This window comes from Haematobia irritans, chromosome 4 (assembly GCF_050003625.1).
Source record: "Haematobia irritans isolate KBUSLIRL chromosome 4, ASM5000362v1, whole genome shotgun sequence".
In the NCBI taxonomy this organism is placed as follows: domain Eukaryota; kingdom Metazoa; phylum Arthropoda; class Insecta; order Diptera; family Muscidae; genus Haematobia; species Haematobia irritans.
Window position 1 is genome coordinate 2,458,333 of NC_134400.1, and position 24,876 is coordinate 2,483,208.

At 30.5% G+C, this 24,876-nt stretch overlaps 3 protein-coding genes across 3 annotated transcripts in view; 1 reads left to right on the forward strand and 2 right to left on the reverse strand.

Moving 5' to 3' along the window:
• Positions 1-2,299: 2,299 nt before the first annotated feature.
• On the reverse strand, positions 2,300-9,939 carry nan (transient receptor potential cation channel subfamily V member nanchung). The gene is made up of 9 exons (XM_075307380.1): positions 9,381-9,939; positions 9,079-9,305; positions 6,890-7,400; positions 6,465-6,753; positions 6,275-6,396; positions 6,114-6,221; positions 4,291-4,442; positions 2,882-3,410; positions 2,300-2,503 (listed from the first exon to the last, which is right to left on the reverse strand). The coding sequence occupies exons 1-9, from the start codon at positions 9,777-9,779 to the stop codon at positions 2,333-2,335; spliced, it is 2,508 nt and encodes an 835-aa protein (XP_075163495.1). The 5' UTR covers positions 9,780-9,939; the 3' UTR covers positions 2,300-2,332.
• Positions 9,940-12,319: 2,380 nt separating this feature from the next.
• Positions 12,320-16,380, reverse strand: Abp1 (Actin binding protein 1). The gene is made up of 7 exons (XM_075304829.1): positions 16,154-16,380; positions 15,919-16,090; positions 14,966-15,417; positions 14,731-14,904; positions 13,942-14,474; positions 13,228-13,320; positions 12,320-13,169 (listed from the first exon to the last, which is right to left on the reverse strand). The coding sequence occupies exons 1-7, from the start codon at positions 16,234-16,236 to the stop codon at positions 13,030-13,032; spliced, it is 1,647 nt and encodes a 548-aa protein (XP_075160944.1). The 5' UTR covers positions 16,237-16,380; the 3' UTR covers positions 12,320-13,029.
• A 1,208-nt stretch (positions 16,381-17,588) lies between these two features.
• The window catches only part of Tgi (Tondu-domain-containing Growth Inhibitor), a 62,781-nt gene continuing 55,493 nt past the window's right edge, over positions 17,589-24,876 (forward strand). Inside the window, exons 1-2 of the mRNA XM_075303840.1 lie at positions 17,589-17,794; positions 20,029-20,885. Coding sequence (XP_075159955.1) covers positions 20,828-20,885 — 58 coding nt within the window. The 5' untranslated portion in view covers positions 17,589-17,794; positions 20,029-20,827. The remainder of the gene's footprint in view (positions 17,795-20,028; positions 20,886-24,876) is intronic.

Genomic DNA, 24,876 nt, shown 5'->3' on the forward strand with positions numbered 1-24,876 from the left:
ACCACCAATCAAGCGATTAGTCGTTCAAAAAAACTTACAATCTGATTTGCCTATTATTAGGAAAATCTGATTATAATCTGATTTGCCTATTATTAGGTAAAGATTTATCCTAGAGCGGCGAACTAAATTTTCAGTGGCTTGCTCTGACTTGTGCTTGATTAATTCAGAATATAACAAAAATTTCATATATGTACATATAAATTACAACGATTTGTTTGGCGATTTTTATATAATAATATTTTATTAATAATAGCCCATCTATGAAGAATGAAAGAAATTAAAGTGCTTTACTTAAAATAGAAAAAACAAATTAGAACAATACAAGTGCCTCTTAATACTTATGATCTACATCAATATTTCTTGTTTATTTTGTATTTAGACAGATTTGGTAGTTATAAGGCTTTATACGTATGAAAATAATGCAATTGTTGCTTTGTGCCACTTCCCAAGGCTCTGATATTATACATCATCCCTCCAAGTCCATCAAGAAAAATTTTGTTTTTTTTTGTTACGATTTAAATAGATTTACAGAATAAGTTATTTGTAGCTCTGATCTAATCTTAAGGAAATATTGAAGAGTGTATCCATGCAATATTTTTTTCTTTTTGTTCTTTTGACCACTTTAAATTTTATTACTATTTCAATTATATTGTTGATTTTATTATTTAATGCCATTTTTATATTTATTTTATTTGTATATTTAAAACAATTGATACATAGATTCTATCGATTACTCATGGATACACGCAAGTGTGCTTGCAAGTATTTTCTTCTCGTTTTTTTATTTTATTTAAATTTATGTATGGCTTTCTAACTTGATTCGAAGTGATTCGATTGTCACAAGTGTTTTATTGCATCTGATGGCGACTATAAACGATATTATTTATAGAATAAAACAAATAACAAAACACGAGAAAAAATCATTAGATAAACTTATTTATAAACAAATTTAGATTTAAACATAAATTCAAAAAAAGAAACACTAAAAATAATTATTGACGGAAACACTTTGAGGATCATTACTATTTGTTAAATAAATAAAAAAATAAAAAAAAAAACAAATCGTTTTTCTATAGCTTCTGCATACTTGTATGACTTTTCGTTTCAATATGCATCTCTAGCAGAAATTTCAGTGCGTGCCAGGTTTTTCATTTATTTCTTGTGGGTGCAAATTCTAAACAATTGATAATAACGTTGTTGGGCTATATCGGTCCAAATTCTTATTTATATCGGTCCAAATTCTTATTTACCCAGCACAGAAGCCGCAATAAATATCTGATCTGATTGAAATTGGAAGTTTTGAGGAGGTGTGTAAAATTTAGTTCATATCGTTCCATGGTTTGGAACGATATGAACCCGGACGAAAACATCATGTTTTCGTCCGGGTACCACCCTGCTACGGTTAGCATGCACGGTTGCCACTTAACCCAAAAAAAAATCTATCAAAATTTTGAGATAATTTTACCAAAAAACTACCAAACAAAAAATATTATTTTGAAAATTTCTCAAGATTTTATTTCTATAAAAAATTTTTGGCAAAACTTTATTTCTAAATTTTAATTCTATAGAAAATTTTCCTACAAATGTATTTGTTTAGAAAATTTTGTAAAAATTTTATTTCTATAGAAAATTTTCTCAAGATTTTATTTCCATAAAAATTTTTGCCAAAATTTTATCTCTATAGAAAATTTTCCTAAAAATGTATTTCTTTAGAAAATTTTGTCAAAATTTTATTTCTATAGAAAATTTTCTCAAAATTTTTTTCTATAGAAAATTTTATCAAAATTTTATTTCTATAGAAAATTTTGTCAAAATTTTATTTCTATAGAAAATTTTCTCAAAATTTTTTTCTATAGAAAATTTTATCAAAATTTTTTTCTATAGAAAATTTTCTCAAAAAGTTAGGTTAGGTATAAGGCAGCCCGATATTTCAGGCTCACTTAGAATAGCCAGTCCATTGTGATACCACAGTGGTGAACTTCTCTCCTATCACTGAGTGCTGCCCGAGTCAATGTTAAGCTCAATGATAAAGGACCTCCTATTTATAGCCGAGTCCGAACGCGTTCCACATTGCAGTGAAACCACATAGAGAAGCTTTAAAACACTCTGAAATGTCACCATCCTTACTGAAAGGGGATAATCCACCGCTGAAAAAATTGTTTGGTGTTTGGTCTAAACTGGGTTTGAACCCACGACATGTGTATGTAAATTGGGCACTATTGCACCACGGTGACTCCCATAAAATGAACAGAAAATTTTACCAGTTAACTTCGTCAAACAGTTAAAAGATCTCTTCCACTTCTTGTATACATTGAATATCTCCTTTATTGTTTTAAATATTATTATTTTCGCTATCTTCAGCAGGTGTAGCTCCAAAGAATTTCTCATACTCCTCTTGGCGTTTACGGGCTCTAGCCTCTCTTTCGGCTTGACGTTTTTTCGAAAATCTTTCGTGTATACGTTTCATCTCTTGTACCTCCTTCATTTCCTCCTTGTCCTCGTCCTAATGAAAAAACAAAAATACAAAAAAATGTAACAATGGGTGGTTCAATGATATTGTACGATATAATTTTAAATTCGATCAAGGGGTGCTAGCAGGTGAGTACAGACCCTAAGGGTAGCAGAAATTTCATTAAGACTCACTCACATTAAAATCGTGCATTATGCACGCAGGGAAGGAATATGATCAACCCAAACATGTTTCAAGAGCAAAATGTTATTTTGGACGGTGAACATGCAATATGTTTGTCGCAACCATAATACAAAATGTTCCATGTTCACCGTCCAAAAATAATATTTTGCTATTGAAACATGTTTGGGGTGATCAAATTCCTACTCTGCTTATGGTTGGACAACCGTTTGGGAATCCCCTCATACTTACACTCATATTAAGACGCAATACCAAAGCTCTTCGGCCATCCGACATAGGCTGCGAATATTGCATAAAATTTTTCAATCGCTCAGCCGGCGCAACACTACGTTCCACAACCAACACAATGCGGGCCCACTGTCTCTGCCATTCATTACGAATTTCGGCAATTTTCTGATACGTATTACCCATCATGGCAATCAACATGTTAACTAGTAGAACACTTACAATTACCATAAATAGGAAGAAGAGAATTTTCGCCTCATATTCGTGTTGCGTTGAAATCATGGCTCCGTAATAATCACCAAAATTTGTGAGAGACATTAGAAACATAGCGACCACAGATTCCATGGGTGATGGCATTGGATTTGTGCCGATGTCATCGATTTCTTCTGGTGTAGCATCAAATGTCAAGAAGATAATATAATAGGCTTGTGAAAATCCCATTACAAAGACCAAATAAATGGAAACGAATCGTATCAAATCACCCATTACCATACGGTATATCATCACAACGAAGGGTCCAACGGTTTTGAAACCTCTGAAATACACAGGGGACAACGAAAACGAATGAGATACATAATATCCGTGACAATAAATAAAAATTTTACCAAAAACACTACCAAACACAAAATCTTATTTGCTAAAATTTTATTTCTATAGATTTTTTTTCAAAATTTTATTTCAACAGAAAATTTTGTCAAAATTTTATTTCTGTAGAAAATTTTGTCGAAATTTTATTTCTGTAGAAAATTTTGTCGAAATTTTATTTCTTTAGAAAATTTTGTCAAAATTTTATTTCTAAAATTTGGTCAAAATTTCATTTTTATAGAAAATGTTATCAAAATTTTATTTTTATAGAAAATTTTATCAGAACTTTACTTCTATACACCCAAAGAAATTTGTTAGTAGGGACAGCAGAAAAGCCTGCTAAAACAGCAGAAAGTCTGCTGAAAAAGGGACAGCAGTCACTGTTTGCTGAAATAGCAAATATTTCCTGCTATTTTTAAGCTCGATTACACTAAAACATGTTTTATTTTGGCTAAAACAAATAAAAATTTCAACTTAGGAGCTATCCTAACATAATTAAAACAATATTTTATGAATATCTATAGTATTTGACCAAAAATCTGAATATTTATCGAATTGAGGCTAACAGCAAACAAAATGTTTGCTGATCGTATTTAGGAGCTTGTAAGTATATTACTGGGCAAAAATATACCAAAAACTACTTTTGGTTCTTAAATATGCTTTGGGGAAAATTTTATAATATAAACATTTTATAAATTGTTGTTCATTAGGCCCTGAAGTACAAAAATATAACAGCAAACATCGACTGCTGTTTTTAGCAGACTTTTTTCTATGAGTGTAGAATTCTACCAATCTACCAAACAGTAAAAAATCAATATTTGTATACTCACCTACAAAAGAAGAGGAAATACGGAGCAGTGGTCAACATTATCATTACAGCAACATGATCATCCAATTCAGTGAGACAGGATAGTCTAAGCCAAGGTATGGTCATCATAAGGCAACAGGAAAACAAGAACATAACTCTGGAGGGTGCTGTCATCTAAAGAAAAAATAATTTGAGGAATAGGTAAATCACATAAAGTTAAAAGAAACAAATTTAAAGTAGTAAAATATCTAATCACTCGCGCAGAAAATTAAGTAAAGATATTCAAATAGACAAATGAAGCATAAAGATTAGTAGAATTCTTGATGTTTTGGTAGGCTTTACAAAATATTCCTCTCCAACTAAAAGGTACTACACAAATTTTCTATGAAAATAAAATTTTGCCAAAATTTTCTATAGAAATAAAATTTTTTCAAAATTTTCGATATAAATAAAATTTTAACAAAATTTATTATAGAAATTAAATTTCGACAAAATTTATTATAGAAATAAAATTTTGACAAAATTGTCTATAGAAATAAAATAAAGATAATTTTGATCTATAGAAATAAAATTTTGACAAAATTTATTATAGAAATAAAATTTTACCAAAATTTATTATAGAAAAAAAAATTTTGACAATATTTTCTATAGAAATAAAATTTTGACAAAATTTTCTATAGAAATAAAATTTTGACTACATTTTCTATAGACATAAAATTTTGACAAAATTTTCCGTAGAAATAAAATTTTGACAAAATTTTCTGTACAAAATAAAATTTTGACAAATTTTCTACAGAAATAAAATTTGGACAAAATTTGCTATAGAAATAAAATTTTGACAAAATTTATTATAGAAATAAAATTTTGACATTTTCTATATAAAAAAATTTTTGACAAAATTTTCTATAGTAATAACATTTTGACTACAGTTTCTATAGAAATAAAATTTTGACAAAATTTTCTGTAGAAATAAAATTATGACAAAATTTTCTATAGAAATAAAATTTTGAAAAAATTTTTCATAGAAATAAAATTTGACAAAATTTTCTATAGAAACACACTAAAGACACTTTATGAGAATTTGGTTCGACCTCATATTGAATATTTGTGTTATATTTGGGATCCATTTTATAACGAAGGCATAAACAGAATAGAAAAGGTTCAAAAACGTTTTACAAGATTTGCTTTAAGAATGCTTTATACATGGGAATGCTTTATACATGCCATCATATATAGAACGATGTAGAATTCTTGGCATTCAGCAACTTCATTTTTGGAGAAAGCTCCAAGGTATTGTTTTTATAAAAGATCTTATGGATACGAATATAGATTGCCCAGAATTATTGTCTTTCTTCCCATTCAACGTTCCTAATCGATTTTTAAGGGAATATCATTTATTTAATATTCCTTTTCATAGAACAAACTACGGGATAAATGAACCCTTAACACGATGCCTCAATTTATTTAATTCCATTGCAAACCGAATAGAATATCACACAGAACGACACATTTTCAAGAGAATGCTTAGAATTTTGTTTGATAATGATAACGTAAATTTTGTATAATTTGTTTGCAATGTTTAAATCATATTTCAACATTATTATGAAAATTTAATGTAATCTGTAAGAGCATAGCTCGGTAGATGTAAATAAATAAATTGGCACAAAAATAAAATTTTGAGAAAATTTCTATAGAAATATAATGTTGCCAAATTTTTTTTTATAGAAACACAATTTTGACAAAATTTTCTATATAAATAAAATTTGCTCTATACTAGCTCTATTGTCTGCTATAAACGGAGATATCAAAGCATGGACATTTTCGTCATTTTTCGCATAGACTTACTAGATTTTCCACAAACATTTTATAGCCTAAAAACCTAGCTTCTCGCAAAGCTGCCAACAGATACAAAATAGCACCAAAAAATATAACAATCTCAGCAATTATCCGGATCTGAAAAATAAATTAAAATTAACCCCGCTTCTACTACATATCAAAGCTAATACTTTGGCTAAATTCGATTCCATATTCATTAAAGGACATTCTTCATACGTGGACCACCAAGAAGGTATATTTTCTGCATCACTCTCATCATCGATATATTCACTAAAATTTAGCCAAAATGTTTCTGAAAAATAAATGTTAACATTTAACTAAAAACGATTTTGATGTATGTACGTAGTATTCCATACTTACTATATGGCAATGGATGTATATTCGTTAGGCCCTTTGGGATGGTGGCAAATGCACCACGACTATATGACGATATATTTGGTCTGCTTGTAACCTTTTCATCTACATCAGACTCCTCTTCTTCAGTCTCTTTGGGACCTGGTCGCGATATAAAACTTACCAAAGAGAATAGGAAATAGAAGGAAAACATATAGAACTGTTTGTAGAAGCGAGACTTGACAAAGGTGTCCCATTTGGTTTTCAACAGATCTATAACCACACCATCTAACAATTCCAAATGTTCGAGTTTGTCCTAAAAAGAGAAACAGAATATCACAAATCTTTTCTTGGAAAGCATATCTCGGTAAGGACCTCTAAGGAAATTTTCGTTACCTGTAATATGGGGAAATTTCTGCTAGAGCTGTTTACCCCCCCACAATCCAACTTACCCCAAATACCACAAAATTCAAAACTGAATCCTTGTTAATATTTCCGGTTTTCACATCAATCGAATCGATTTTGGATAAAGGATATGCCGCACATGTTATACTGCCCAACTGCCAATAGATTTCCCTTTCTATGCTCAATATATGAAAGAACATTTCCACTCGTGCCAATTTGGCCGCCAATGTTAAGGGTGTTAAATTTTGGACATTTCTCAGATGTATATTGGTGCCCACCTCATAGGCCACATCGAACATATCGATTTTCTCATATATAACCAGCATATGTAGAACTGTATTGCCATTGGTATCCTGAGAATCAGGGTCAGCTCCACGGGCCAAGACCAAACGAAAACATTCCTCTTGAGATAAACAAGCCGCAAACGAAAGCGGATATTCACCCCAATAAACATAGCCATCATAATTGGTCATGGGATGAACACCGACATATTCATGTTCGGGAGAATCATAACGTGAAGGTTTTTGATCTTCGGCAGACATGAAGGCTCCGCAGCATCTAAGAAACGAGAATATTAATGTACACAGAGAAAAAAAAACTATTTGTTTTTTGGTATGGTTAATGCGATTGTTAAATGTTCACCCTAAAATCTGGACTTAATTAGAAAGGTCTTATCATTAATCTCAGCCTTTATGCTATGTTCCCACAGACTCGTTTTCCTCATTCGTTTTTCCAAAACATTTCACCGTTCACACCGAGTTGAGATGTTTTAGTTTGACAGTTACCATGGAAACTAGAAATTCACATTTACTCGAAATTAACATATATGCAACGTATGTTCAAATAATTACCGCGAGCGTAAAGGGAAACATTTTTAAAGTTACTTGCACATGTCCATGTTGAAGAACCTTTGTTTATTCCTTTTTTCTATGAAACTTATTTCAATATTTCGAATAGTCTCAAAATTTTGTATTTGAAGTTTATAAAAATGTATTTTAGTCTTCACCAATATGGGAAATATTTGGAGCTTATTTAGATAAAAGCCTCTACCTTAAAATAGCTTCGCGAAATAAATCGAAATTAACTGGGGAAATAGAGTATGTTGTCATTTTCGAATGTCCTCCAAAGTGGACATCGGCAGTCAAAGGGTTAAGGATATTAGAGCGTCGAAATATACAAAAAATAGTTTTGGTTCTTGAAAATACTTTGAATAACATTTAAAAATACAAATATATAAGGAGAAACCGACTACTGTTTTTAACAGACATTTTTCTGTGAGTGTACATTCTACATTCAAAGAAAATTGTTAGTAATGACAGCAAAAATGTCAAATATATAATAGACCACGACTACTGTTTTAGCAGACATTTTTCCATGAGTGTAACCATAATTTACACTCAAGTAAACTTGTTTGTAATAAAAACAAAAACGTCTGCTGAAGCAGAAATCCTATAAATATATAATAACAGACACTGATTGCTGATTTTATCAGAAATTGCGCACATCCTGCCGAAAAAGATTTTTTATCACATGATAGAAATCAAATTAATTGCTGATTTTTTTATTTCTAAAAGTCTAACATATTGGAAAATCTTTTGTGATTTCAAAATCTGAAATTGTTGCTGTGTTATCACCACGGTTGCCACAGTTGGTAGAATTCTACCAAAAATGGTAAATTTTTTACTGTTTGGTAGATTGGTAGAATTCTCGATGTTTTGGTAGATTTTGCAAAATATTCCTCTCCAACTAAGTGGCATTTCACAAATTTTTAATAGCAACAAAATTTTGACAAAATTTTCTATAGAAATAAAATTTGAACAAAATTTTCTATAGAAATAAAATTTTGACAAAATTTTCTATAGAAATAAAATTTTGACAAAATTTTCTATAAAAATAAAATTTTGACAAAATTTTCTAGAGAAATAAAATTTTGACAAACTTTGCTATAGAAATAAAATTTTGACAAACTTTGCTATAGAAATAAAATGTTGATAAAATTTTCTATAGACATAAAATGTTGACAAACTTTGCTATAGAAATAAAATTTTGATAAAATTTTCTATAGAAATGAAATTTTTGACCACATTTTCTATAGATGATTTTTTTGTTTGGTAGTTTTTGGTAGAATTTTCTCCAAGTTTTGGTAGATTACTTTTAGCTCGAGTGGCAACCGTGGTTAGCACACACTTTAAAAGCTTTTGATTAAAACCCTGCTCCAACGATTAATAAATATTACCTCTCCTGTACATCAGCATTGGCATCCAGGAGATATTTAACCATGGCTGGATCTTCATTCACAATGGCAATGTGAAGAACAGATTCTCCATAATATTCATCGCTCAAATATATATCCATAATGAGTTTGGGATAAAATTTTAAAAGACGCTTAGCCAAATCGGCATGGAGTGATGAAGCGTTGAGTAAACACAAATGCAGAATTGTTTCTCCAACAGCACCTCTTTCCTAGAGATTTTAAAAAATTAAAAAAAAAAAATTAATGCTACTTAAGGGTTGACATTCATGTTCACCAGTACTTACATTTAAATTCCAACAAACGAACCTATAAGCACTTGGATTGGAAATATACTCCGCCTCCGATACCTCAGAACAATAGTCATGTATATTGAATTCCTCATCAGGGTTTTCCAATGCTCGTATCTCTGGCAATTGTTTTGTGCGAGAGCGCTCTTTGTTGCGTAACAGCACCATTTTCGATATAGGAAAATATCGTCCTTCACCTTTATTATAGAGAAATGGTTCCACTTTCGTTTTAATAGCATGGTCGATTTCCGCAAACTGTTTTGTTTGGCAAGCTCTCTTCATCATATCCACCAGAAGGCCACCACCCTTTAGATTAACAAATTTATACAATGCCTGAGTGGAAACTCCAGCCTGTTTCTTAACACCACTGGTTACATTACTTTCCGTATTTCCCATGGCCGATATCTGATTTCGTGTATCCTATATTCTTAACAACCACAATCGGAACGAATTCCAGAATTATCCAATCCACTTCTTGATGCTATAACATTTCCAAAACAAATCACTAATACTTTTTCTTCATCCGCTGTTTCGTTATTTTACTCTTCTAGTAACTCGAATCGATTAAACAGTCCTACTGGCATCCATGGATTTGCTCGATAGCTTTTTGTTATGGCAATGCCATGAATTGAACTTGACCTGCTTGTTTGGCGTTTCTAGGGAAATCCATTTTGGCGGAATTTTTGAATATTCAAAATTAAGCATTTGTTGTTGACCTGGAAACCTGTTGGCAGAAATTTACATAGGAAAATAAACAAAGTGTTATTAGCCCCAAATTGTTTATCAACAATTCCACACATTCATTCAACCCTCAAACCAACTGTTGCTGGCAATAAATAGTTCAAGGAGTTGTTTACTCTGGTTGGTATTTGATTTGGAGAAAGAGAAAGACAATTTCAATTGCTTTTTCATTATTCCTGTATACATTTTTTTCACATTTTTATTCCTATAGATATTTTTTTCAAAATTTTATTTCTGTACAAAATTTCCACAAAATTTTATTTCTATAGAAAATTTTGTCGTAATTTTATTTCTACAGTAAATTTTGCCGAAATTTTATTTCTATAGAAAATTTCGACAAAATTTTATTTCTATAGGCAATTTTGTCAAAAATTTATATTGTAGAAAATTTTTTTTTCAAAACTTTATTTCTATGGAAAATTTCGACAAAATATTATTTCTATGGAAAATTTTATCAAAATTTTATTTCTATAGAAAATTTTGTCCAAATTTTATTTCTACAGAAAATTATGTCAAAATTTTATTTCTATAGAAAATTTTGTCGATATTTTATTTCTATAGAAAATTTTGTCACAATTTTATTTCTATAGAAAATTTCGACAAAATTTTATTTCTATAGAAAATTTTGTCAAAATTTTATTTCTATAGAAAATTTTGTCAAAATTTTATTTCTATAGGAAATTTTGTCAAAATTTTATTTCTATAGGAAATTTTGTCAAAATTTTATTTCTATAGAAAATTTTGTCAAAATTTTATTTCTATAGGAAATTTTGTCAAAATTTTATTTCTATAGGAAATTTTGTCAAAATTTTATTTCTTGTTGTTGTTTTTTGAGTTTGAGTGAGAATGTTTGTCAAATTTATCTCTCTCTTTTCCTATGCCACTGTCAAATCATCGACTTGACTTGCAGTTGGCTGGGTTTATTTTGAGCGTGCTTCCTCTTTTTTTCATTCGTTTTGTTTTGTTATTGTTGGTTTTGTTCTTTAAGCATTGTTGTTGTTTTTTGATTTCAGCTTAAAACCATGCATTGACTAAACTACAAGTTTAGCTTAACCATAAAAAAATTTGTCAAAATTTTATTTCTATAGGAAATTTTGTCAAAATTTTATTTCTATAGAAAATTTTGTCAAAATTTTATTCCTATAGAAAATTTTGTCAAAATTTTATTTCTATAGAAAATTTCGACAAAATTTTGTTCCTATAGAAAATTTCGACAAAATTTTATTTCTATAGAAAATTTCGACAAAATTTCATTTCTATAGAAAATTTTGTCAAAATTTTATTTCTATAGAAAATTTTGTCAAAATTTTATTTCTATAGAAAATTTTGTCAAAATTTTATTTATATAGGAAATTTTGTCAAAATTTTATTTCTATAGAAAATTTTGTCAAAATTTTATTTCTATAGGAAATTTTGCCAAAAATTTATATTGTAAAAATTTTTTTCAAAACTTTATTTCTATGGAAAATTTCGACAAAATATTATTTCTATAGAAAATTTTGATAGAAAATTTGTCAAAATTTTATTTCTATAGAAAATTTTGTCAAAATTTTATTTCTATAGAAAATTTTGTCAAAATTTTATTTCTATAGAAAAGCTTGTCAGAATTTTATTTCTATAGAAAAGCTTGTCAAAATTGTATTTCTATAGAAAATTTTGTCAAAATTTTATTTCTATAGAAAATTTTGCCAACATTTTATTTCTATAGAAAATTTTGCCAACATTTTATTTCTATAGAAAATTTTTGTCAAAATTTTAGCAACTGTTACCACAGACGTGGCTCCGAATATAGAAAGCAAAAGAAATGTTTGCTGATTAATAAACAAACCACCTGTTTTTTCTGTTTATATATAATGCTGTTTTATTGAAGAAAAATTGCACATTAAATGTTTGTGCCATTGTGTACAGTTGTTATCTTGACTGTAATTATGTGAACTTAACATTATTATTATTATTGATTAATTGATGCAAAAACGACATTTTTAATATGTGAGTTTGTAAGTCAGTAATGTAATATAAAAGGGAAATGGAAGGAAGGAGTTTTGTTATATGTATAAATATATAATAAACATTTTTCCCATAATACTTGAATTAATTGAATGTATGCATGTATATATACTATTTCCAAAAGAAAACCATCATAATAATATGTGGAAATTTGTCTGCTTCGCTAAAAAATTATATATCGTATAATGTGATGTGTGTATATATATATTTATATATGGGTGTAATATATTAAAAAAAAGAAAAACAAAAATAAATGCTTATATAAAATAAAGTAACGCTTAGCGTTCTTTTACATAATGCTTTTAATAGAATCAAGTTAACAAACTAAAAGGAAGTCAACAGGACGCAATGATTGGTAATAAGTAAGGACGTCACAAAAATCTTTCAACGAATAAGATAAGAAAACTTTAACAAACTATTTGTGATATGATTTCCATAATAAAAACAACGAATTAATGACGTAAAACGTAAAACAATTACTAGCAAGACTTGATTTGGCACCGAATGATGAAGAATATTGTTGTTTAAGCTGCAAATGGAAATGGGTCCACAAGTCCTCCTCTGATGATAACAATAATTTTTGTTATTTCTGTGCAAATTTAAATGTCCACTGGATTTACTACATTAAGCTTTCGCTTTGAATACTTTTTGAATACTTTCGAGTTATAACCAAGAAAAGGTGATTGCTAGTTATTGCTTGCCTATTAACATGATGAGTGATCTCAATAATTTTGAATTGGAATTATGATTTTTTGTATATATGTATATAAAGTAGTGTATATAAAGATATATATATATATATGTTAATCGTTTCCCGGATTTGTTCATCATATCTTTGTGTTTTTTTTTTCTTCTTCCTCATCTTTGCAATATAAAAATCGAATATATTCCCTTATGCTTAGTCTATAATTTCGACATAGTTTGCCGGAAAAAGTCCATAAGTGCCGTCAGGTCCTAGACCTTGCCACCAACCCTCATCGATTTGATCAATGTGTGTAATGACATCGCCTGGATCAAATGTGATCTCCGTTTCATCAGCTGAAAAGGTCAAAAAGTTAGCAAATCAAAAAAGCTAGTGAAAAAATAAGAACCTTACCAGCTTGATAGTCGTAAAGGGCCCGAGCTCTCAAACCCAAATCGCCCAAAGTATCTTGACAAATAAAATCATCCTCGTTAACCAAATCATTAACTACAAAGAAGAAAAATTAAATATTCATTAAGTACGATAGGTCTAAAATTTAAGGTAATCGTCTATAGTACGAAATATCAAAAAGTTTTTCAGTGATGGATTATCTGCTCTCATGATTTTTCTGAGTGTTCGAAAGTCTCTTCTCTAAGTGATTTTGTCGCAATATGAATCTTCGTTCGGATTCGTCTACAAAAGAGTTCACTGAGCTAAACATAAAACCGGGCAGAACATATTGTGATATCACTGTGGGCTGAATAATCAAAGTGAGCCTAAAATAATCGACTGTCATCTAAAGTAACATTCGTTTCATTACATACCCTGACAATATTTGCATTACATTGAGCTATACTAGGGTCAATATCCATTTCAATGTTTTCAAAAACCTTATAATATTATGGAATAATCTCGTAAAAGTTGAAAATAGAGGTTTTTCCCTTTTTAAAGTCTACTTTCAATTATAGACTAATAAGGGAATTATACCTAAATTTTCTACGAAAGCCTTTTAATATACATATTAGCTAATTGTAGCAAAATTCTATAAGTTCTTCATTCGTCAAATGTATTTTAACTAAATTCCATTGTCCATTTTAAATCAATTTGCCCCAAAATTATTTTACTCACTTTCGTTTCTCTCAATAAAGCCATTTTTATTCGAAACTGGAGCTTGGGACTGTGATTGTTGTGTAGTAACAGAAACTTTAGTGCGTACAACTTCTTCCTCGTCGTCTTGATAGAGGGCTGTGTCCGTATTGTTGGATGAGGATGTGTCATCAGGCGATTGAAGCGAATTGGATTTGCTGTGTGGTGATCTCTTAATTGTGGAATATTGTTCTGTGTCGGGTTCTAGGGGATAATCATCTATATTTAGGTTATCCTCGTCATTGTTGGCTATTGCAGTCATTTCAGGTTTCACTGGTTCCAAAGACACCTTTTCCACTGTTTCGGTTTTAATCACTGGAATCTCAATAACACCTGGAGTTTTCGCCACAGCCGGAGTATCCTTAAATTCTGGCTGTTGCTTAGGTAATGTAATTTTTCCTGGCAATGGTTGTTGGTTGGAAAATGTTTCAGTTTGTGGTTGTGGTTGATTAAAGGCATTAATACGTTGAGCTATTGAATTGCGAGCCGGTTTCGCTGGTGGTGCTGTGCTAAGTCTTGAAAACAAACAAAAAAATAAAAAGATTATTCACTTTGTGCATACGAAACTTGCGATATTTAGGACTTTAATGTCTAAGGGCCGTTATCTTAATATCTGCTTAAGGCTTCTTGAATATGGTATTGTTAGATTAATTTACAAAATTTTCTCAATTGCTATAGTAAAACTACGATAACAAGACTATAACATATAAGTAATGCCATATAAAGAATTTTCAAACGAAGATTCAGGAAACTCCAAATTGTAATACTCACTTGCTTTGTAATTGACCTTCACTTGTGTGTTTAGTAAAAATGGCTTTGGCTGCTCCAACTCTAGAACCGATTAATGCCTTTGCCTCTTGACTACGTTCTTGTCTCATGCGTTCCGCCTCTGTTAATGCTGAACTACTGGGTATTGTTTTTTCAGGACTTAAAGGTTGTGGTGAACTATAATGGAATTGCAGAAAAAATTAATATAAAACCCACTATGAGACTCCTCAAAACATACGTTTTAATGGGTACATGGGCCGGTTGCAATTTATTGTTCATTTGCAGTTTTTTCTCTCTTTCCAAATATTCTTTTTCTTCGCGAGATCTTTGCTCTTTCTCCAATTTGGCCTGTTCCAATTTCCTTTGCTCCTTTTCAGCTAAAAGACGCGTTTTTTCTTCTTCCTCCTCTTTTTTCCAGAAACAACCGATAACCGATGGATTCAATTCTTTCGTGGGAATCACCCTGGTATAGTTGGTACCGATTGGAGTTTTTTGTTCCTCTTGAACAATGCGTGGCTCTTTAAAGCTATAGGCGGAACTAACCGTACTCATTTTCTTTAATAAGCGATCGATATCAATGTCATCTTCATTTCGTGCATTTATTGTTAAATGGGCACCTGAGAGTATCTTCTCGACGTCACGTATATGATTAGCACATGTGCCTTTACGCAATACTGGTGCTCCTTCGCCCTAAAAAACATAAAGAAGGATCGTTAATTCAGGGTTAAAGTAAACATATAAACATAATATGAGCCCCAGCGAAACATAAAGTGTTCACAGCATTTCTTAATGTTTTCAATATATGTTTCACTTTTGTATCGAAACTTATGGGGCATTATTGATTTGCGCAACGTGAAAGTAGGAGAAAAAACAAGCCGTGTAGCTTGGTGTTTGCTTAAGTCGGAAGGAGACTTTGAGGACGTATTACTAGTAAGACTAATGGAAGTATCACTTGATACTTTCTTTTCAAATAAAATAAAGCACGAAACAAAATGTTTGGGCAGTAGAAATGGATCAAAGTGGTACTAATACCAGAATCTCGTTAGAATAATATAAAGTTCCACTTCTATAAACAAATCTCTAAAGCCTTATAAAAAATAAGCAAAAAAATCAAGAGCGACAACACTAATCTTACCATTGTTTCGGTTTTTTTTCGTATCAGTTATATTAAGCCTATTTATCATTACTCACCTGCCAATTTATCAAAAGGAACTTTTTCAATCCCGTTTTTGGATCTTCAATACGGACGAACGCATACATTATCTTTCCACTGTTCAAGTCGTCACTTAGCTCTGCTATTCCTCCATCACCAGTACTTACTACTTTTAAGTCATTACTTTGTCCCTCATAGCCAAATAAGGCCCTGCAATAAAACAACAAGAATCTTTTATCAAAATGCACATAAATTTGAAGTCACCAACCATACCAGTCTGTCGTGCTGTTGTCATCCAGCACATCTTTCCATGCTTTCACTATATGCGGCCTATGTTTATCAAAGTTTATGGCCATAATGTTTTTTTTTTACAAAGTTTCCTTCAGTTATTGTCTTTGTGAATGGGATACACAACCCACTTTCGCAAGTTTTTCGTTTTTTTTCCAAAACTTTTATCTTTTGGTAAATGGTCGTCTAGCTCTAATGTCACCCTCTCTAATTTGAGACCTAAGGCGTCTGTATTTGACAGCGAGCAATCTTAGAGATTCTTCAGCCTGAGCAATACAATACATGATACAAATATGCAATGTGAACAAAGAGAAACTAGTTTTAACGCCGTACAGACTATAATTTTATCCGGACGAAATGTCCGTGTTTGTAATGCGCTTTACAGACTATCAGTTATTCCGGACAACAGTGCTCGTGTCGAACATATCCCATATATTGTGCACATTATAAGTTAAGTCCGAAGGCATAATCGATACTGCTGCATGTTTATGGGATCGATAACACATTTACCGATTATTTAGTCATCGCCGACAATGCGCTTTACAGATTCTGTTATTCCGAACGGAATGTTGGTGTTTGTAAAGAATCTTTCAGTGTGTCGGATCGATACGACTTGTCGGCGATGACTAAATAGTCGGTAAATGTGTTATCGATCCCATGTCGTTTCTCCCATTATTATTGATGTCTTCGAACGTAACTTATGGGATAATATATCGACACCGTGTCGACATATTTGGGTTGGTCCAGCTGTTAATCGCGCTGCCTGTGACATAACATTGAGTATTATCCGCCCTCGAAAAAATGAATAAACTTTTTCGAAGAAGTGAAAATAAAATCACTTGCCAAAATAGGGCTGAGCACCATTCAGATTATAAGTTTATCCGGACGAGAGTGCTGGTGTCGGACATATCCCAGATATTGGCCATAATATAAGTTATGTTCGAAGACATTTTCGATACCGTTGCTTGTTAATGGGATCGATAACACATTTATCGATATTTTACTTATTTCAACACAAAAATTGATGTCATCCTCTACAACCTAACCAAACCTTCGATAATTCTTAGCGTTCGGTCACATTGTAAAATTCTTTATTAACAACTTAAAGCGGCGTTCAAAACAAGCGCTTTTGTGTGTTTAAAAAGTTGTTTCCTTTGAAACAACAAATTAAATGTAAAGAATTGATAACAACATCTTCATAAATGATCGTGAATCAAAAATAGCCATGTATTTCATATATATGACTCAAATTGCCCGAGAGGTGCAATTTCTGCATATTGCAAAATGCCACATCATAAAGTGTGTAGTACCCATGTAGTTTAACGCGTTTCTAATTATCTGATTTGTATGAATTTATCTCCCATTCGTAAGTCAGCTGGTTTTCTTAGCACTGTCTATTTCACATTTGACAATTCAATCCTCTCGCTGTACAACAATAAATCTCAAACGTCATAAAATTCCTCGCATTCCAATCGCGCGATGAAGTTTTTGTGAAAGAATTTGTAGAAATTATTTATTTTATTTAATTTGCTCATGAAATTATTACACCCTGTGAGTGCGTGCGTGTATGTATGGACATCGTTTGGGAAAATGTTTGAATAGCTGGTGCCTCCTAATCGGAAAAAGGTACATATGAATTGATTTCGCAGCCAAAAAAAAGAAAGATTCATACCGTATGTGTGTGAGTGTGACAATTGAACTGGATTGTTTAAATAAAATATATATATATATATATGTATATATGTGGTCATAAAAGTACAATTTTCAATTTTGTTTCCTGTGAAGATTATTCGAGATTTCGTAACATATTCAAGACGACCAACGGCGATTTGTAATAGAAACCATTTAGCAAGAAAGAAAAAAAACAATCAAAATGTTTCTTTAATTGTTGCTACCGGTAGCTCTGTCGTATCTTTTGACTGTGTGCTCTACTATTTTTGTTGTTGATATTGAAAGCAGGCACTACTTTAGTTGTTAAGTACTGGCTTCTATTGCAATTTCTCTTTTATTTTACCAAGCACTCTGTACACTCTTTTTCTTAGTTGTATCGAAACCTGTCCAAGTTTGGTACTTCTCCACTATTAACTTCGTTTTGTATCCATCCATCGATTTGGTCAGCATGGCAGTTTACATACTGCACACCACACCAGCACGCCACCATCACATCATGACATCCCACAGAAATCGCCAAACGTTTTAAACAGCTGCCTGACTTGTTGTTTCGTGAGTCTATTCGTTCCCTTACTCTTTAACAACACACTCCTTTGCCCATAGGAGGGAATGACGATGGCTTCGATCTGAAAATAAAACACCACCATAATCAATGTTCGCCTTTTTAACCACACATAAATCCCACCTTCGTCTCACCATCGTCCATCATCAATGCAACAAACAACAACAAGTTATTTTGCCATATGGGGCTCTATATATAACCGCTGTAGTCTTCAGGGTATATCTGCAGACTCCTTTGGTTCTCTCCTACTGACTTCTAAAAAAGCAAACCCAACTTCATCGGTTTTTGCGCTGGTCTGACATTTCCTTGAGTTTACGTTTGTATACCCTGTACCATAGAAAAGGTGATATGTCGATCATTCGATACGTTTGTAACATATATAAATATTTTTGTGAAACTTTTAAAGTAAAAAAAGGTTTTTTTTTCGATGATAATGGAGGTATTTTGGTTGGACCTAACATTTATTTAATATTTAAATTTAAAGCAAATTTCGAATAGCGAATAGGTCTGTCACTGGTTTCGATTTCTTCACACCTTTTTTGGGCTTATGAGCATAATATATGCCATATATATAGGTCCTCACTTAGGAGGCTCGCTTTCCTTGAAATTTTCTTCATAGATTTTATTTTTCACATACACAAAAAATATGTAATAATTATCTGTTATAGTTTCCGTATGTAATATGATACTGTTACCCAAATCATCTCCAAATTTTACATCGTAACTTCCCTATGGCATGAAATTTTATACAATCCACTTTCCTCGTAATCTGTGGAATCTGTTTATTTGGGTCCTCTAAAGTGGTTCACAACATATGCACGAAATATAATAAACATCGGGGACAAATCGGATAATACACCTTTGTAGATAGCCTATTATAGGCCACCAGATTCTAGACTTCTACCCAGAAAAAAATTCACGAAAAATTTTCCATTTAAAGTTTTAATTGAGTTATAAAAAATATTCAACAATTTTTTTAATAGATCAATTAATTGGATCAATTAATTTCGGTTTTGAATCAGAAAAAAATTTTGTGAGTATAGATCAATTCAATTTACAGTCTGAAACTTTTTAAAAAGAGGTGATGCGAAGTCATAGTTGCATTACAACAGTATTTGGCTCTCATTACTCTATAAATAATTCAGAGGGTACCTATAAATGTCGATCTCGCCGAACTTTTGCACATATTTCCTTGTATTTTGGGTAATGTGTATGTTCTGTTTTTGCTTCCACATCTTTTCGTATGCTGTTGGATTGTTTTACTTTTGGTGCTTTCTTCAAAGAGTGCTGTTGCAAAGTCATCGTTGAGCCGCGTTTCTTGTTCTTGCTGCTGAAATGTTTGCCGGTTTGTGGCATTTTTTTAAGTTTCTCCTTCGTTTATTACGTTCGTCTGTTTTCTTATAGTATTTCGTCGTTTTTTTTGTGCTCTGTTGCATCCCAGCACCATTGAACGACCAAATAACACTACCCATCCAGCATAAGAAGGAACTCTACTCTAACTACCAACAGTGATCGCTAAATTTAATTCGCTTTCATGTAAAACTATTATTAAAGTTTCCTTTAGACAATGCAAAAAATCCTGATGGTAATAGTGGAATTTATTGTATATTTCTTTCATCTCTTGTAGGCCGTTGTCCATTTTAAAATCGTACCGCTGTTCATTTGGATGATTATTTTTATCGCTGCATCTCTGCTGTGGATGAATAATTGTGAAGTAACATCAAATATTCGCTCCTCGGCTGTCTGTTAATGCTTTTGCTGGCCTTTACTGGTGAAATAACAGAGTCACTCATGCAACTCTCAACGACTTCAGTGTTTTATCGTGGTTAGTTTGAAATATATCGTGCGGATTAACATTTTTTTTGTTATTATAACTTTACAAAAAAAAAAATCAACTCTAATCAGAAATCAAAGTTGATTTTTGGTGTAATTCCATTTTTGTGTGTTAATGTGGCTGGTTCATCTCCTCCCACACTATCAGTGTCTCGGTGAAAGCAAAAAATAAAAATAAAAAAAAACACCAAAAGAAATATACACATATATACACAAATACTACTTGGTGAAAAAAAAAGATTTAATAAAACGGGAAAACAACAACTGCTCAGAAATTGGCAGACATTTAGACGACGGTTTAAGGCAACAAAAGTGTATCCAACGATACTCGTTTATCGTTTCATATGAGTGCGCGTTGTTCTTCATCGTCATCACAATCATCTAAATCGCCCTCCATCCCAACAAATGAGGGAAACAAGCAAAAGGAGCCAAAGACTTGTTTATACTAAAAGAAAACAATAAAATTTTATAAAAGAATTAACCAAAAGAAAAATTTCATATTGAATTCAAGCAATTAAGTTTTTATATAAGACAAAGAAATTACAGAGCAAGTAACACAACGAACAAACACTTCTTAATACCTCATCATAGAAATGGAATCTGCTTTGGATGTTTTATCACGTGCTGCTACCATGGTACAACAGGATAATGGTAAATATGATCATACATTTTAAATAATACTTAACGTAGGTATATTGTATTGCATCCTAAAAGTATGCAACATAATTTTATTTTGCAAGTAAACCCTCATTCTTGTAGTTGCAATAACACTAACATTTTGTTACAATGGTCTATATATACAATAAAATTTATATCTAACAATTTTTAGTTATTTATATATTTACAATCATAATGAATTATGAAAATATACAGGAAATATAGGTGCTAACAACATACGTTTTCGAACCGCTAATACATTTTAATCCAAAATTATTTTATTTTTTTATTTATATAATATAAATAAAAATAAACTTTTATTTTATATGTATAGGAAAATTTGTAAGCGTATTACGTAAAAATTAATCCATTTTAATAATTTAAAGAAGGGTATAGTCAAACTAAGCAAATATTTGACCAAAATGAGTGTCAAACATTTTTCCGGGAAATACCTGGATACAGTTTTTGGAACTCGCTCCTACCATGACGATATATATCCAATATGAGCTAAATTTGTTTGCTGGCTTCGATGAGGTGATGATTTTTTTTTTATTTTTGTCAAATATTTGCCTAGTTTGACCGAACCGAAAATAAATAAATTAATCATATGAACGATTAAAAAAAATCGAATTTCCCATCCATACGTTTGAATTTTGAGGGAAACTAATATTTTAATAACATCGCTTTATCGTTCATAAATCCCTGATATTAAAAGCATAGGTTGTAAGTCATAAGTTGGGGGGTTCATTGGGAAGATTGGGAAATTGCCGTCTACATAAAATTCACTCATGTGTGAATCTTCGACTCTTCGGTGTCTGACCCTAAAAGAACTTCAGATTCTGAATCGGATCTAAAATGATCTGTCAAGATCCTAAAGATCAAACATCGAGTGACATTCCATATAAATAAATCTTTTGATATGTCATGTCCCATTTTACTTGGGAATTACAATCTGAAGTTACTTTTAAATCCCAAAAAGAATGAACTGTAGAGGGTCAATAGATATGTAAATTTTAATAGTCCCGTATAACAAACTATTGAAATACATCGGCAACTTCCAGTGCATCTTTCTAGAACATTGGATGCTATTTGGCATTAAGAAATGCCAATGGGATGATCGTTGGCTTAATATAAAAAAGGCTTAATATAAAAAAGGAAAAAAAAATTTGATATTTTTTTCCAGAAGAAACCAAAAAATGGATTTGAAAATTATGCCTTTTTTATATTAAATCATTGAGACATTATTATTCAAATTTGTTGATGAATTTATCGTAGTATCTACAAATTTTTAATATTTTGCTCCAAAGAACTTTTTGAAAAGCATACATTACAAAGAGCAATTTATTTTAAAATTGTTCGCATAATTTGCTTCTGTTGTTATACTCTTATCGGTCCGTTTATAATTCATACTCGTGGTGTCATTTTATTAAAAAAACAGCAACATATCCGAAACATGGACATTAATTATTTAGCATGGAACACATCTCTTAAGTGTTACCTTAATATCTCCCATTCGACCTATAGTTCAAAGAACCCTTTATATCTGTCCATTGTTCTAGACCATGTCAAGCTCATCATGACACAATGTATTTACGGCCATTTCCATTTAATTACCCCAACATTTACAAAACAATGGCTCCAGAAATTGAAATAATAATGTTTTTAACATTAGTCACAGTAGTTGTTGTATATGAATCCATAGTTTCTTGATAACATATGGCCATCATAAACTACATGAGATCTAGAAGAAGAAAAACACTCATCATGTATGCTTTGAAAATTCCAAAGAAAAGACATTTGATACTTTTGATATTTGACTGGTAGCCCCACTATGTTATTATCGTGTGTTTTTTTTTTGCTTTTGGAGAACGCAAGAAGATACTTGTAAAAGATGTCATGCAAAATACTTGACATTCTTTTAACAAGAATTTTGTGCATATTGTCCGTTTTGTTAAATGTCAGAAAAGGTGATTTTTTGTATTTGACACTCACAGCGAATAGGGCAAGGCGAACGGTCACTAGAAGAACTAATGAAAAATCTTTAAAATTTATTTTTCTTTGAAATAATAATCCAAATAAAAACAAACTAAATTCTCAGTATAATCACTCATGGGGTAGTTGAATAATGTGGCTATAAAGAGAAAAACACAACACCCAAAGAAATTTGTAAGTAGACATAGCAGACATATCTACGAAAAAGAAAAAATAAAGATGTCTATATAGAGGCTATCGTAACGCAATAAAAAAATGTCTGAATTCTTCTCCAGATGGTTGTATTTAAAAGCTTTTTTTGAATACTATAGGACCGGATTATACAAAAACTATTTTTGTTTCTTGTCTTTTAATTGTTCGCTAGACCATCAGTTCCTGAAATTTTATTAAAAATTAACTACTATTTTTTGTATTTTGTAGACCTTTTTCTATAAGTGTACAACTTTCATGTAATTTAATCTATTTGTAATTATGACTTAATTGTGCATAGACTTTTGTTTTTCTAATTAAAATTTAAATATAGTTTTAAGGAATATTCCTTTAAAGATGCATTTGAATCAACTAATTTTTAATTGAATTTTTTATTTAAAACAAAAATCAATCACAAAAAATAATTACATGACCTAATTTTTAATAGACGTTGGTATTTTGATACTACCATTTCTGCGATGCAAGAAGTTTACACAAAAACTAATTTCCAGATTAACGAAACAATTTTTTTTTCTGTGTATACGTATCATCGGAAGAGGTGTTTATTTTTTTCAGAAAAACTCATCTATTATTTGAATGTGCAATATATGTTTTTGGGTTAACCACATCTTGTTATGTTATTTGGGGAATTTATTTTTGTTTTGTTTTTATAAAGAATTTTTATTTTATACAACACACATATATCTCGTTAATCGCTAAGTATTTTTGGGATTGAATTTATGGGGCGCATTGTTTGAAATAAAATTAATTTCCTCTCAATAGCCATTCATAATGGTGAAATTGTTTTCAAAAGAATATTTTATACATTAAATGACAGTTGGCTATTAACCCTCTAAGACTTAACTGGACTTCTGGGGAAGGTTGCCACAGTTGGTAGAATTCTACCAAAAATGGTATATTGGTAGAATTCCTGATGTTATGGCAGATTTTGCAGAATATTCCTCTCCAACTAAGAGTTTCTTCACAATTTTTTTATAAAAATAATTTTCAATAGAAATAAAATTTTGACAAAATTTTCTATAGAAACAAAATTTTCTATAGAAATAAAATTTTGAGAAAATTTTCTATATAAATAAAATTTTGACAAAATTTTCTATAGAAATAAAATTTTGAAAAAATTTTCTATAGAAATAAAATTTCCTATAGAAATAAAATATTGACAAAATTTCCTATAGAAATAAAATATTGACAAAATTTCCTTTAGAAATAAAATTTTGACAAAATTTTCTATAGAAATAAAATGTTTGACAAAATTTTCTATAGAAATAAAATGTTTGACAAAATTTTCTATAGAAATCAAATTTTGACAAAATTTTCTATAGAAATAAAATGTAGAGAAAATTTTCTATAGAAATAAAATTTTGCCAAAATTTTCCAAAGAAATAACATTTTGAAAAATTTTTTTATAGAAGTAAAATTTTGAAAACAATTTCTATAGAAATGTTGACAACATTTTGACAAAAATTTCCAAAGAAATAAAATTTTCTATAGAAATAACATTTTGACAAAATTTTCTATAGAAATAAAATTTTGAAAAAATTTTCTATAGAAATAAAAAAAATAAAATAAATAAATAAAATTTTGACAAAAGTTTCTATGGAAATAAAATTGTGACAAAAGTTTCTATGGAAATAAAATTTTGACAAAAGTTTCTATGGAAATAAAATTTTTACAAAATTTTCTATAGAAATAAAATTTAAAGAAAATTTTCTATAGAAATAAAATTTTGACAACATTTTCCAAAGAAATAACATTTTGACAAAATTTTCTATAGAATTAAAAT